The sequence below is a fragment of the Stylophora pistillata genome, chromosome 6 (genome assembly GCF_964205215.1).
Source record: "Stylophora pistillata chromosome 6, jaStyPist1.2, whole genome shotgun sequence".
Classification (NCBI taxonomy): domain Eukaryota; kingdom Metazoa; phylum Cnidaria; class Anthozoa; order Scleractinia; family Pocilloporidae; genus Stylophora; species Stylophora pistillata.
In genome coordinates, this window is record NC_142524.1 from 29,294,289 (window position 1) to 29,308,882 (window position 14,594).

The window sequence follows — 14,594 nt, forward strand, 5'->3', positions numbered from 1 at the left end:
AATTGAGTTAATCCATAGCCGTAAAACGGCCAAAAACTTTAGCCGTGGGGCGGAAAAATTGCAACAGATAGTCGTAAAAGAAGTCAAGCGTTAAAAATAAATTCTGGAGACAATAGTAAAATTATATTAACCGTTAGTCATAAAATGGCCAAAATTTTTTAACCTATCAGCCGTAAAAGCCATCACCGCACTGAGAACCCCCATGGAGGTATCTGCTCATTGCAGTTTGCGTGTTCAAACTGAAGAGTCACTTCAAACAGGTGAAATTTAGAAATGGCTTGCCTTTAATTACTCCATTAATGGAATTTTTGATTAAAGCCGTCTCACTTGAAGAGGACAAGATCAAGAGGAGAGGGAGCCACTGCAGATTATTTTATTCATATGGATTAAAAAAAGGATTTATTTCAACGCACTTGACGTCAATTTTAATGCAGATTTTCAATCATTAAAATCTGTTCAATGTTAACACCTGCTTAGAAAAAGAGGGAAAAAAAAACCAATAGAAAGGTGTTTCCTTTCCTGTTAGACGAGTCTGATCTCAACTTTTCAAATTATATGACAACAATAGAGCACAAAGAATAGACAAATATGGTTCTGAAATGTAAATGATAATAGGATGAAACTGTAATCACCGAAATACGAACAAATCATGGGGTTTAGCTTTGTACCAAGCAAATTCTTATTTTATTTTCAAACAGGATGAGTTATACGTCTAGCGTCTAGCAGAGCTAATTTTTAACCGATGGAAATTCCTTCTAAAACTAGATTAAGTTTCCTTTAACTCAGTTAATGCCTCTAGACTTACAATGTAAGTCTCGTCGATTTTTTCACACAAATTACCAAAAACATTTATTGTAGTTGACAAACACCGCAGTTGAGAAAAATGGTAATATCAGCCTAATCTCCATCATGCTTGATAGGTTGAAATTAGGAAGTGCATCATTTGAAAAGAACGGCACCTGTTCTCTTTCACAGTTACTACTTGCTCAAATCTGTCATATTGATGCAGGAAATTAATCGCGTTTAACACTGTTATCTTCAAACGACGACAACCTCATTCGTAGCAAGGAGTCAGTGAAAGGGCTGGAAATATTATAGAAGAAAGGGCTACTGTTGGAGAGAGAGTATGCGCGGCTCTAACCAAACCCTAAGCCTTCATCAATTCAAGAAAGCAACAAGGGAAGGAGGGGAAGACCATTTCCAGCCTTGCACCTCATGAGCAGCAAAGTGTGTTTCTAATTATTTCTTTCACAGATTGTCTCACTTCTCTGATCTTCCAGCAGTAAAGCAATGGGTTTAGAGCTGAATTCAAGTAAACCAAAGTCACTGTAAATTGTCTGAGAACTGTAACAGAGGACGACTTTCCACTATAGGTCCACAAAGCTGTAGTTATACCATGTGGAAGATAACAAAGAGCTACTACTAACTGCAGCCACATTACACTGGACACTCCTCTTCTGTACCGAGAAATGTTTAGTGGCCCTGAACTTGAGTTGCTCGATTGCTCACACTGGATGATGTTGTTGTGCACTTGAATTTCATGGCGGTGGAGTTTCCTGAAAATCATTGTATAAGACGACACTGAGGTCACGAAACAAACAGGTATCGTTATATGGGTGTACCAAGTTGTTATACGAGCATTATGTGCATGCAACGCGGAGCATATCGAGCACAAAATCCAGAATACAAGAACGATCGCTCGTGCCCTGTTCAGAGTCACAGTTTGTTTGTATCTCAGTCCCAATGACAAGGCAAGAAGTCTATCCACGCTTATTGCGGTCAGCGTCAACAAAGACATGCCACAAAGAAGATAACCCACGATGATGCTCGTGAAAAATGTGTTGTAGCAGTCATCCCACCGCTTTCTGACCGCGGACATCCAGTAGGTGATAGTTAGAGGCCCGGAGATGACGCCAACCAGGAGATCAGTTAAAGCCAAGGATCGGAGAAACAGTTTGGACGGTGCGTGAAGAGATGTCTCTTTGTGAAGGGCAATCAGGATCAGAATATTCCCCAGAGATGAACAAATGGCCAGTAAGAAATTGAACACCGAAAGAAATATCAGATAGCCGTGAATTCCTGCAGTTAATTCCTGAGAGCAAAACAGCCGCTCGTAGGTTTCCCCCTCTCCATCTTCAGTAATATTTTGGTAAATCGTCATGTTTCTAAACAACAGAAATGACATACTGAATAAGTTTGTATATACTCATCTGGAGTTATATATCACTGTGAGCTGTGTGCCTATTGGTCTTCCCGTAATTCAAACCCTCAAACATGTCATAATCAGATTATTTATCTTAAGGCAGGTGAATTTGAGAAACAACTTTCTTTCAATTGTATTCTTGATGGAATTTTTAATAAAAGAGGTCTCTTTTGAAGAGGGAAAATCAAAGAGAGATTCCCTTTAAACCACTGCAGACTACATCGCTAGGAACCGCCGTAGAATATTTCAGAAAACATCAACATCGGAAGTTGGACCGAAGTCGATTGGTATTGAGGAAACAGCAACTTATTGGTCGTAATAAGTCGTAATTTCAGTGTCCAAATACAGTTCTTTGAATTCATTGTTTTATCAACTTAACACAAATAGAAACAATATATATTAGCTTCTATGGTGGTTGAAACCAAATGAAAACAAACACTGATCTCGTGATATTGATCAAGCAACTTTCGACCCATTATTCGGGGAACCTTCTGGATACAAAACTTTGTCATTTATTTTATTCCCAAGTACACGCTTAAATCAGCGATTAAAGCTTTTATATTGGCAATGCCTGACTGGTTGTCTGTTATTTTTGTCATTTCGTGACCAGCCCTATTAGTTTTAGTAATTTGTTTTTTCAAAGAACCTATGTTCATTCCAGTTTTATTTTGAGATTCCTTGAAGAGATATTTTATCGTTGAGTCTTGTGGTTCGAGACATGCACAACAGACCTTAGAGAACTCTGTTTTCTCGTTGACTGACATATCGCCAACGGCAGTGGAAGTCATCATCAAAGCGAAGCGACGATTGAAGAAAAATGAAGCTTTGCTGATATAACGATAACATATATACACATTCATCACTTCCTTAATGATGTCTTGTCTGGCGTTTCGAGCGTTAGCCCCCTATCAGATCTAATGACGAAAAGCTAACGTTAGAAACGTCAGCTTTTCAAACTCTCTTCGGTGCCCTGTTTACATTATCAACACAGTTGATAAAACCAAATTATGTTTTGACTCAACATTACGGTTTCTTTAGGAACTTACCCTCTATTTTGTTGTTGTTATAAACTCAGTCCAGGCGTCGAAATTCAAAATGATGAAAGGTGAAGCTTGTGAACGAGGCCTGCGAGTGAAGTTACTATAGTGTGTCAAACTTTGTTCAATCGAGCAGTTACGGTAACAAAGCAGTGCCGGAATACTTTTTGCAGAAAGCCGACGGTTGTGCCTCCAGCTAGTTTGGATTTTTGAACCTTATTTTTGTTTACGATGTTTATTTACAATTTATTTGTCTTTTTCCTGTAAAGCCCCATCGGGGAGTGCTCGATTATTATTATTAACATTATTATTATCATTATTATTATTATTATTATTATTATGCCAATATATCTGACACTGACATTACATCGGAAAGTGCCCAAGCCAGAATTTAAGTAGTCAATTTTTTATTATGTAGCTTAGTTTACTGAATTTTTCTTTCTTTTTTTTAGAGAACTACTTTTTGTGAAATATTTTTAAGGAAAAATTTATTATTATTATTAAGGACGTCGATCATGTATCGTCAATTTATTTGCTGTTCTGCTGAACGAAGCTGAAGCAAAATAATGCAGACATAAGATGAATTCTGCCACTCTGTAGAACAGTTGTTAATACCGAAGAGATTCAAGACTTTTCTCTCAGCTAGAGACTTTTTAAACTTGTTTTAATATTTATACCTTAATTTGTCTTAATTTTGTTTGTTATCCTGTATTTTTACTGATTTTGTGAAATAAAAATTAATATTTTGAATTATTATTATCATTATTATTATTATTATTATTTCGGTTCCCTATCCGCATTTCAGAAACGCGCAGAAGTGCTTTCTCTTTCGTATTTTATTTGGAATGTTGAGATTAAACAAGTGTAAATGCAAACACGCATGTTCACTTTCCAAGGAGTGTTCGCATTGAAGGGATGTTAATGAAAAGCGTGGATACATTTTCTGTTAGGGTCGCAGTCTTTGGGTTTCAAAATCGCAAATAGTTTGTATTGTGATCGGCAAACATTACGGGGATAAATAAAACTGTTAACGAATCTCTTAGTTCCCGGTCATTAATATTGTGATAGATTCTCTCTTTGTAGCATATCCATAGAAATAGCGTCTCCTACAAATGATTAAAAAAGAACAGTGTTAAATAAACAATTAAAAGAAAATAATTTTCATTTTTAAATTTCGTTACTTTGAGCTGCACACTCTTCCCGCCCTTTGTATTTCAAATAATACTAAAGAAATACGTCTAAATGACGATAAGACTCAACTTGCATCTCGTAAGGGCAGATTTTGTCGCAATACTTCAACATCAACAGATGGCAACAAAAAACTTACACTGAGTACAACCAGCACAAAATTAGTCATCGGATCTAATAGCTAATCATGCGCATCTTCGCGTAGAAAAGATATCCATTAAGATATCCTAGGGTAACCTGTGATAGTTAGAGCCAGAAGCTGGGAAATCTACAGAAGGGCAGCTTGCGTAATTATCGTGATCCAGTTTGATTTTCCGTTATGCTCCTTTGGATGTCACTCCAGTTTACTGAGAGAATCTCCAACCTCTCTGCCGCTTTTCCTGCGTTCATTCCTTTAACTGTCCACGGAAAGTAATCTGATTGTAATTTTTTATCGTTCCTGATCGGTTGATGAAAGCTTCCACACACTGTAGATTAAAGCTTACACACACTACTGTAGAAACACTGCTGTAATCAAGTGAGAGACTACATATTTAACAATTATTCCACGAGTGCGCGTTGGATATGAGATGATAGATAGGCAACGAGGCGCTACGCGCCTCATTGGCTATAATCATCTCATATCCAACAAGCGCGAGTGGAATAATTGTTTTATTAAAAACGTTAAATTAAATTATTAAATTTTATTAAATTTTTAGCTCCCTTTTAATTTTAAGCTGCCACTTACGCTTACCATATTTGTAGATTATGGTATATTGGCTGATATACCATAATGGCTAAGCCAATAAAAAGTCTTGAATTGCATTATCCAATGATCTAGTTTTTAATAAATCTTATTAGCGAAGCGCGAGGGCCGTACTGGGAGAATATCGGCCCGAGGTCTTGCGCTCGGTCGGTACAAAAAAGACCGAGGGCCGATATTCTTCCGGTACGGTCCCGAGCAAGCTTGGTTATTGAGAGATTTATTGTACGACTGAAGTTCAAAGGGACACAAGTGCGGTATCATTCGGGACCATTCGGGACAGTGCCCGGTCCAATACTGAGAGAATATTGACCGGCAATAGAGCATTTTGATTGGCTGATTTTAGTTATTGGCCCTCTGACTGCCCGAGTCGTGTACTAAGTAACGATTACACCACGCCTCTCACTGGTGTCAAGTTTTGAAGAGGGTTGTAGTTTGAGTTCGGTGTCGCTTGTTACTATGATTGCAATCAACATGGACAGACTTTCTGCCTTGTTACTGGGGATAAAACACAAGCTAGTTGTCTCTTTAAAGCGTACAGTTGTTGCTACAGTGATAATTTGGTTCGTATGCATCCTTAATTCTGCGATGAACTTTTAGAATTGTCTGATCTTATTATGGTGCAGCGATTCCTCTTTGCTTATTGATATCCGTCTTCTGTTATGCCTGGATCTTCTTCACTCTTCCACCGTCATCATCAAACGTAGGTACACACTGTACTTCATCCACATAACCCAATAATTCCTCATGAAACTCCACCAAACGTGTCGCGATACAGGAAGGCAGTGGCCGGCGCACTGTGGCTGCAGTTGGCTTTAGTCGCCCTCTATCCGCCTCACTGAGTAGTAGAGTCTTTGTTTACTTACAGCGAACAATCTTCGTTAATTTTGTTTTTAAGGCAATTTGCAGGGACATTGGGTAATTTAAACTCAACCCTAAACCCGATTCTTTATTGCTGGAAAATTAGGGAAGTGCGACAAGCAGTGAAGAACATTATCAGATATAATCCCTGTTTAAGAAATTACGGTTCCCATTCAAAGCTGTCAGGCGCCAAAGGAAAGGAAAGGAAAGGGAAGAGAAACCTCAGCAACTGCCACTTTAACGATACAGTCGTCAACGAATGTGATATCTGACACATTCCCACCTCCCAAAGTAGCTTGAACAGCTCCTTTGTCGCTGCTCAACCCTACTGACTGATCTCCCGAGTTAAAATCGTTACCTAGTGATTTTGATTTGATTTGATTTATAAGATTCGCCGACAGGCAGGGACACTGCAACAGCTTGCGCAAATCACTGCAGGCCCACTAAACCCACCCATCCCACTCAGGGGAGGACATCCATCACACAGTAATCTCTTGTGTGGGAAATCAACGTCTCCTACCCCCAACCCTGCAGGAGACGGGACCTCCATTTATTCGTCCCTATCCGGGAAGATTAGAATATCTAACCATTTCTTGATGTTATAGAAAGGTAGCAAATTCTTCTCAAAGTCAAAGTCATATCTTTTTAGGCAGGGTGGTCCTTTCAGCACTAGGGTGGTATCAATAGGAACCCCTCAATTATTTTAAGACCTTGAGTGTTGGTCCGGCCGGGACTCGAACCCTCAACCTCCTGCACAACAGTCCAGCGCTCTATCCATTGAGCTAACCCGCCAACAAGTTCACTATGGTGGGATCTTGTTGCTTCGTGTAGACGGCCGGTGGTAAAGCCTCTACCCTGTCTTTAAGCTTGGTAGTTTCCTCCCGCACTGTCCTTTGCCTCAGGGGACGATACAGTCTCCACAAATTCTTTCATAGCACTTTCAACCTCAGGGTCCATCTCTACTGAAGGTAGAGGTCGCATAAAGTTTACATTTGCAAACTCCGTGCTGGTCTGAGGGACAGGATAGTAGGGTTTTTCATGTGTAAAATACTTGGCTGCCCATTTCGTTACTCTCTTCAACGACTCCTTGGTAATTAATCTAAAGTCTTGGGAATACTGTAATGCGGTGAAGGTCTCGTGCTTAAAATGTGAAACTGTATGTAGATTCTCCACAACTGTTGTAAGTAATGTGCTCAATTCAATGTCTTGGAGATAGTCGTTGTTAATTGAAGCTATGCTGTTGTGCAGGCGGCGCATTCCTTCATCGAGGAGTTTAAGTGAGACTTGAGTTTTATGAGACACACGGTTCCTTCGGGGCCGTTGTTTGCTGTGGTTTCCTTTCTACTGTGCCATTGTTTCATCTCAGAAACGGTCTTTGTGATGTTGTCATTTACTTGTGATACTTTTGTCTACGGTATCTTGAAGAGACAATTGTGCTTTCTCTATGCTTTGGGCTCCGATACCAAAACTATCATAGAGACTTCCAAGAACGACACAGTACCACTTTTAAGACTTCTAAGAACGACAAAGTACGACATAGTACGACACAGTACCACTGAGTCCCGACGCTAGTTTTTTTTTAGTGGAGTCTTTGTTTACTTACAGAGAAAATCTTCCTTAATTTTGTTTTTAAGGTAATTTACAGGGACATTGGGTAATTTAAACTCAACCCTAAACCCGATTCTTTATTGCTGGAAAATTAGGGAAGTGCGACAAGCAGTGAAGAACATTATTAAAAATAATCCCTGTTTAAGAAATTACGGTTCCCATTCAAAGCTGTCAGGCGCCAAAGGAAAGGAAAGGAAAGGGAAGAGAAATTTATAACAATACATTAGTAGGAGTTCTACAGCTCATATATGTCTTCACTTGCAAATCACATCTGAAGTGGTATTTATGGATTGCTTTGATTCTGTAGGTTTTTAAGTTGTCAAAGACTGAAGCGGTACAAATGATGAACACTGGCGTTCGTTTGTTCCAGCGGATCAGTGTTTTTCAGAACGGAACAATGTGTCTTATGACTAAAAGGTCAGGTTGTTCTATTGTAATGCAGTTGGAAATAATCTTCACCAACTTAAGTCATGTACATGCTTATTTGCCTTACTTTATATTAATAATGTTCGTGGCTACTTTTCTGCCAGCTAAGCAAGTAAAGGCTATTACTGCTGGATTTATGAATTACACTGAAACTTGTCTTTGGAAAAACTAATTCAATTTAAGGGCTATTTAAGACACATCCCCTACTCTGGGGTGTTTTCCTTGGCATACTCACTCTAAGCAAAAAATTTAACTAAAAATGTTCTTTTCGCCTACACCCTTTAGAACAGCAGTGCAGAAAGAGACCTTAACATTTAAATATTAAATATAAGAATCTTTCTTGATGTAGCCTGGGGGTGTGCTACGCCCCAGCGTTGTAAATTATGGAAGACGGTGAATGGCAAAGTGAAAGACTCACCCTTTTCGCAATAAAAACCTGAATACCAGGTACAAATGCAATTACTTTAAATGCTTACAACGCTCCTGCAGGTCTTTAGAAGCGTTTTAGCTTTTAATATTGTACACTTTACTCCCGGGCATTATTCTTCCCAGGGCATAGTATTCTACGCATTTTCTGAATTCGTTGTCTTTGGAAAATTCAAATTTCCCTGTTTCCTTTCGATCCTGCACGCTGAGCCAGTTAGTGCACAAAACATATTGACTTTATGCAGTGCTTTTTCTTCCCCCGCCTCTGTTGTTATTCACTGATTTGTTAATGCATCTTTTGCCTCACGAACATTAATTATCAAAAGGCTTACCTAGAGACTCAGAGAGTCTGGGAATTAGGTTTATTCCTCTGGTCGTCACGCAAGACGTACTGATTACCTCGTCCGCTTTCGTTTTGAAACCCAAATCACAATGGCGGCTGGCCAGAATGTTCCAGAACTAGGCGGCTATGAGTTCGAGTTTACAAGTGAAGTTCCTGACGATTTTGAATGTCCCGTGTGTCAATTAACAATAAAAGATCCCATACAGATTTTAGGATGTGGCCACAGACTTTGTAAAATCTGCTCAGAGAGCTTGTTGAGGTAAGGACGGATTATAGAATCGAATGCTGTAACAAGTTATAGAACGATCAGCTTTCACCAAAGCTTTGTTTGTTGGAAAGCTGAATAACAACTTGACCGGATGAATCACTTTTCAAGGGGTATTTAAGTTTTCTTTTGCTGAAATTATCTGTTGGCTAGCTTTATCGGGCGGACAGCAAAACAAACCGATTAGCGACCGAGAACTATGATACACTTTACCTAATAATTGGTAGCTGCGTTATCATTTAGTAGTCAAATTTATAAGCAATAAGCAACATCGGACAAACTTACCGAAAAAATATGGTCATTCTAGTTTGTTTCGGTTAGATTGAATCACCACAAAATGATTTGTATCTCCGTATGCAAATTTACCACAGTGGGTTCATTACGCAACAGTGAATATGGCTTAGCGGCAAACCATAATTAATCGATTAACTATGGACAAACAGAAGCGAAGACATGAAAGCTCATGATACATGGGGTAAAAGATTTTTAACCTTTTGCTTTTGACTGTTTGTTTGTTTTTGCATTTTCCCTTACCTCAGGAACCAATCTCCGAGATGTCCAATTGACAGAGAACCCCTGTCGCGTGACAAGGTAATAATAGCGCATGTCTTGTTAGGTGCTGGTCACGCAAACCAATGAGTCGATGTTCCACCTACTGTAATTATTCAGGATTCCATAAAAAGGAGAATAGCGTTTGTTACGAGGGGAGTATACTGCTTATGGACCCCATGTCTGACTAAGAAAATATGCACCGGCCATTGAATTTTAGCTCTAGAATTCTGAATGAGCCGGAGAATTCTCCGATCACCGATGGCTTTTCAAAACTCACCTTTTATTACAGTCACTGTACTTTAATTTCATTTTACTACTGCCAGTCCATTTAAATACTGCTAGTTCATTTTATTACTTCCAGCCAAAGTTAGGGGCATTTCTTTCTTCGCTTTTTTCCCGCTCAAGATCTCGCTATGTTCCTACCTTACCATAAGTCCTTCATGTCGTCGTTTACGTATATAAAGTCATGATTTTTAAGCACAATTATCTTGACATCGATGTAACCGGCTGATAATCTATAAGTGTTACTGACCTTAAATATTTATGATGTCTGTGTCTGTGTTGACAGATATTTCCAGATGTCGCTTGTCATCGTAAAATTCTGGATCTTACAGTGAAATGTTCCTTTGTCGGGTGTCCTTGGACGGGAGAACTTCGTGCCGTGCAGGTATTAATATTTATGTTGTATCTACAATTAGGTTACTCTCCATCACATCATCTACAGTCAATCAAAAATTTTTGCAATTCTCTCAAACATTTTACTTTGTCTCCTGAATAATAAGCAAGCGTTGCACTTATTCCTGTTACTCTTAATCACCAAGGCAACCAGATAAAAGGTTATAGGAAGCAGATAAAGACTACTGGTAGGGCTCGACAAGACAGTTCCTTGTACAATTGTCACTGTCTGGACTGGACAGTGGTGTTATTTAAGTATTTGTAATCTGTGGAGGCATGGTTGGTAGTTTGATACAGCGGGAACAGTTTCTTCGAGTTTGATCTCCTTTGATAGGTGCTTAGTTTAGTACATATATACATACATACATACATACATACATACATACATACCTTAGTCGACCACTCCCCATGGGGGCTTTTCAGGGCCAATTCCCACCCATCCCACCTCAGGGGAGGACATCCACAACACAGTAATCTCGTGCGCGGGAAATTAGCGTCTCCTGCCCCTAACCCTGCAGGAGACGGGGCTAACGGTTTATTCGTCTTTATCCGAGAAAACTAGAATATCTATCCATTTCTTGATTATAGAAAGGTAGCAAATTCTCCTCACTTATTTTAAGACCATGAGTATCGGTCCGTGACCATGAGTATCAGTAGACGTACATTTATTATTTATTACTTATGTTAGACATATCATGACTACCGACACATCACACTTTAATTTCACATCTCTTTGCTTAGATCCTAAAAATGTCATTCAACTGTCAGTTGACCGATTATTGGGCTCTAAATTATGTCTTCCCAAACTCCTTTAGCCAGTTTTATGTCGTTTGTCGTGGCAGATTGGTTCATGATTAAACTGCAATTTACTATAACGATAATTTTTATTTAAGAAACATCAATCAGATTGCCTGTTCAAAGTGGTGGAGTGTCCAAATGCAGGATGTAAAGAGAAGCTCACCAGGCGAGATATGGACAATCACAAGAAAAGGGAATGTGTCTGGAGGAATGACAATTGTGAATTTTGTAAAGGACCAGTGATCGTTAAAAACAAGCAGGTTTGTTAGCGTAAATCTATTCTTTATATAGCTTCTAGGAGGGGAACCTCCACAACTTCTGCTTTTTATCCAAACTGGAAAAAGTGGTGATGATTTCCAATCTTTATTAAGTCAAAATTTTGTAGAGCTCGGGACAATTTTTCTCAGTCGAGAGAAAGTTGTCATACAGAAACATCTTACAACGGTTGAGCGTAAATGCTTGGTTATTAAACTTTGATTCCTTGCTGCTAAAAATGTACGCATTTTACTCCAGCAATTTCGTTAATACGGCCTGTCTGTATTGGTCATATTTTGATAAGATGGTACGAATTTTAAATTTACTTATGCTGTAAAGACGTCATTATGATTTTCTTCAGCAACATCATAACGTCTGTCAACGGTTTCCAGTTCAATGTAACAACAATTGTGGTTTGAGGAATATTATACGAGAAAAGGTAACATTTAATTTTCTCAGTGACCTTCGTAATTAATTCTAACGACAGACAAATTGAAAGTTTATGCAAACAGCCCGCATGGGAGATAGTATTGCTTTATATGAAACACTGATAGCCCAGTCCTGTTTTATGGGAGCAATGGAAGGCGTTCCATGCTCACCATTGCAGAGAACGTGGAATATTGTTTTGGAATATTTTCCTGGTCTCAGTCAGCGGATGTCAAGGTCGTTACCCCTGCCATGACTGAGCCTGGCTGCCAGAATTTCAGTGTAAACTAGGTAGCTCCATGGTGGGACAACAATCCTCTTTGGCATTACGCTAAAACAATCCCTACAGGGAAGCTTGTTCAGTTAAACTGTGCAGTGAAAATGCCTTAGAATAATAGGGAACATTTTTTATAATTTGTAGCTGAACTCAGTTTCGGGACTCATACATGTGACGATACATTTTTCGCATGCGAACTGAACTCTCGCGGACGGCACAATAATAACGGGGGAAACTAGCTCAGTAGAGCAACTCGGCAGCGAGAACGGGAACTCGTCACGATTCCCTGGTACAGGCGACTTCTTCAAGTGAACTTGTACGGACGTCAAGGTCGAGACAATCTTTCGGTTCCACTTCATTTTATTTTAGGTCAGGCCAACAACTGACATGACCTCAACTGTACTTAAGGTGGCTCGTACCAGTTTCCTCGCGCGAGGAACAGATCACTCTAGCCTCACGCGCGAGAGAAACGTGCGAAAGAAGCGCGAGATTAAAAGACGAAAATTCAAAACAAAGATGGCGACGGGAGGATTTTTTTCTACTTATCTGAGAAGTTTACCTAAGAGCTTGTAGTTGATGAGTTGAGCGGCCACTATGAATGCAGGAGATAGAAACTAAGATAACGAAGACGATTTTCGGAGAAGTAAAGGTTGCTTCACTTCACATTTAAAAGAAATATTCAACCGATATGAAATCTTGCGACGGCGAAAAAAAAAGAACTCAAGTGAAGGGTAATCTACCTGAAGTGGAAGAAGACTTTGAAACTTCAAGGAAAATAATATGATATAGCCAGAAGTCATGTGTAGGATTTTTAAGATGAGCTCGGGAGGCTGTCTTTGACGGCTGTTTAATGATTTTCTTAGCAGTAAACGTCTGTAAACATCAGATCGTTGGTGCTCGCGTGAGCACACGCAATTGTCAGCGGTAGCTAAAACAGATCATGAGCAAATGTCGATCTTATAGAGTCCAGATTTTTAAATGCGCGAGAACGCGCGTGGAAATTGCTAAACTCACGAAAGCTATTGCATGAAAACAAGTCCGGTGACCCCTTCTTTTTATTGTTCCAATATGATAATAACGTCGAAAGGAATCATCACGAGCCACCTCAAGTTGGTAATCGGAAAATCTTTACAAAGGGGTTGCTTTAAAAGTATTGAACTGGTGTGAGGTTCTATTGTTCTTTAAATTGACAATATTTGAGTAGGATTACAAAAGGAACGGTAAACGTCTCTTCGAAATTAAATGATTTGTATTGAAATATTCACATGTCGAGAATGAAAGAGCAGGTTCGATAAACTTTAGGCCATTAGAAATAGGAAACTTAGGAGAGAATTTACAGCTTTGATAAAGGTAAAGGTAAAGGTAAAGGTCTCTATTTCTCTAAACAAGATACGTGTTTAGTTACAATTTTTTTAAGGTTGAAATCATTCAGGCGCCTCTGGCAGCCGTGTTTAGTCCGTAGCGATTTCACCTACCCACCCAACCCACCCCAGGGAGGACATCCATCACACAGTAATCTCGTGCGTGGGAAATTAACGTCTCCTACCCCAACCCTGCAGGAGACGGGACCTCCATTTATTCGTCTCTATCCGAGAAGACTAGAATATCTAACCATTTCTTGATGTTAAAGAAAGGAAGCATACTCTTCTCAATATCGAAAAAAGTGGTAGTTACAACAGAGCAACTTATAAAATAAAATTAAACTTGCAATTAAAAGTTTCCGCTTATGTAAGCAAGGTTGGTGTTAAGTTTGATCGTAAGAAAGGATATTGAAGTTACGAGTAAAAACTCAGCTGCCAACTACCATGAGAACTAATTTTTCCAGAAAGACCAGAAGACCGCTAGAATTGAACAAGAAAAGTACCGATAGGCAGCTGTACAATGAAGACATAGTAACAATGCAAAATCTATTTCTAAAAACTACTGTGGCTTTTTTGTATTTTTTTGTTTTTGAGTCACTGAAACGAAAGAAACTCGCATGAATTGAGAACGCTAGAATAACGAAAACAATGAATAAATATGCTGAAACAACCACACGGAAAAATCACCAAATTTTCTTGTAACACACGTTACGAAGTCTAAGGAGTACTTTTGAGACGCTCGATGATTTCTTTTCCATGTACGAGTGAGGATTGTTCACTCGTTACTAAATCTTTTTAATTTTTTTGTTTTAGCTGGTGGCCCATATTTGTGATGACTGTCCTTTAACTGAAGTTCATTGTAAATACAAGAACTTAGGATGCCAAGAAGTGGTATGAAACAGCTTTTAGTTTATTATAAGTTGTAGGTTTGGCGGGAAGGTCGAACATTTGAAAAAGACTCTCGTTAGCTTTCTTTCTACTTACTGTATTTCCATACCACATTTAAAAATGAATTTCAATGAAATTAAATGACCCGTACTTCCCTGCCAGTGCAATCCTATAGAAAAGCATAATAAAAGCTGACGTGTGTAGGGACGAACGGGTTGACGTGAGCCATTCCGGGAAAAGCCGTTCGGTCCTCTAAACGCAAC

General features: G+C 39.1%; 2 protein-coding genes across 2 annotated transcripts; one reads left to right on the forward strand and one right to left on the reverse strand.

Annotated features, from left to right (window-relative positions):
• Window positions 1–404: 404 nt before the first annotated feature.
• On the reverse strand, window positions 405–2,358 carry LOC148729291 (melanocortin receptor 4-like). The gene has a single exon (XM_088763018.1). It carries the CDS (start codon window positions 2,183–2,185, stop codon window positions 1,214–1,216), a length of 972 nt encoding a protein of 323 aa, XP_088619144.1. The 5' UTR covers window positions 2,186–2,358; the 3' UTR covers window positions 405–1,213.
• A 6,321-nt stretch (window positions 2,359–8,679) lies between these two features.
• On the forward strand, window positions 8,680–11,323 carry LOC148729292 (TNF receptor-associated factor 6-A-like). Its single transcript, XM_088763028.1, has 5 exons — window positions 8,680–9,093; window positions 9,639–9,690; window positions 10,220–10,318; window positions 10,473–10,514; window positions 11,220–11,323. Exons 1-4 carry the CDS (start codon window positions 8,924–8,926, stop codon window positions 10,482–10,484), a joined length of 333 nt encoding a protein of 110 aa, XP_088619154.1. The 5' UTR covers window positions 8,680–8,923; the 3' UTR covers window positions 10,485–10,514; window positions 11,220–11,323.
• Window positions 11,324–14,594: the final 3,271 nt, after the last annotated feature.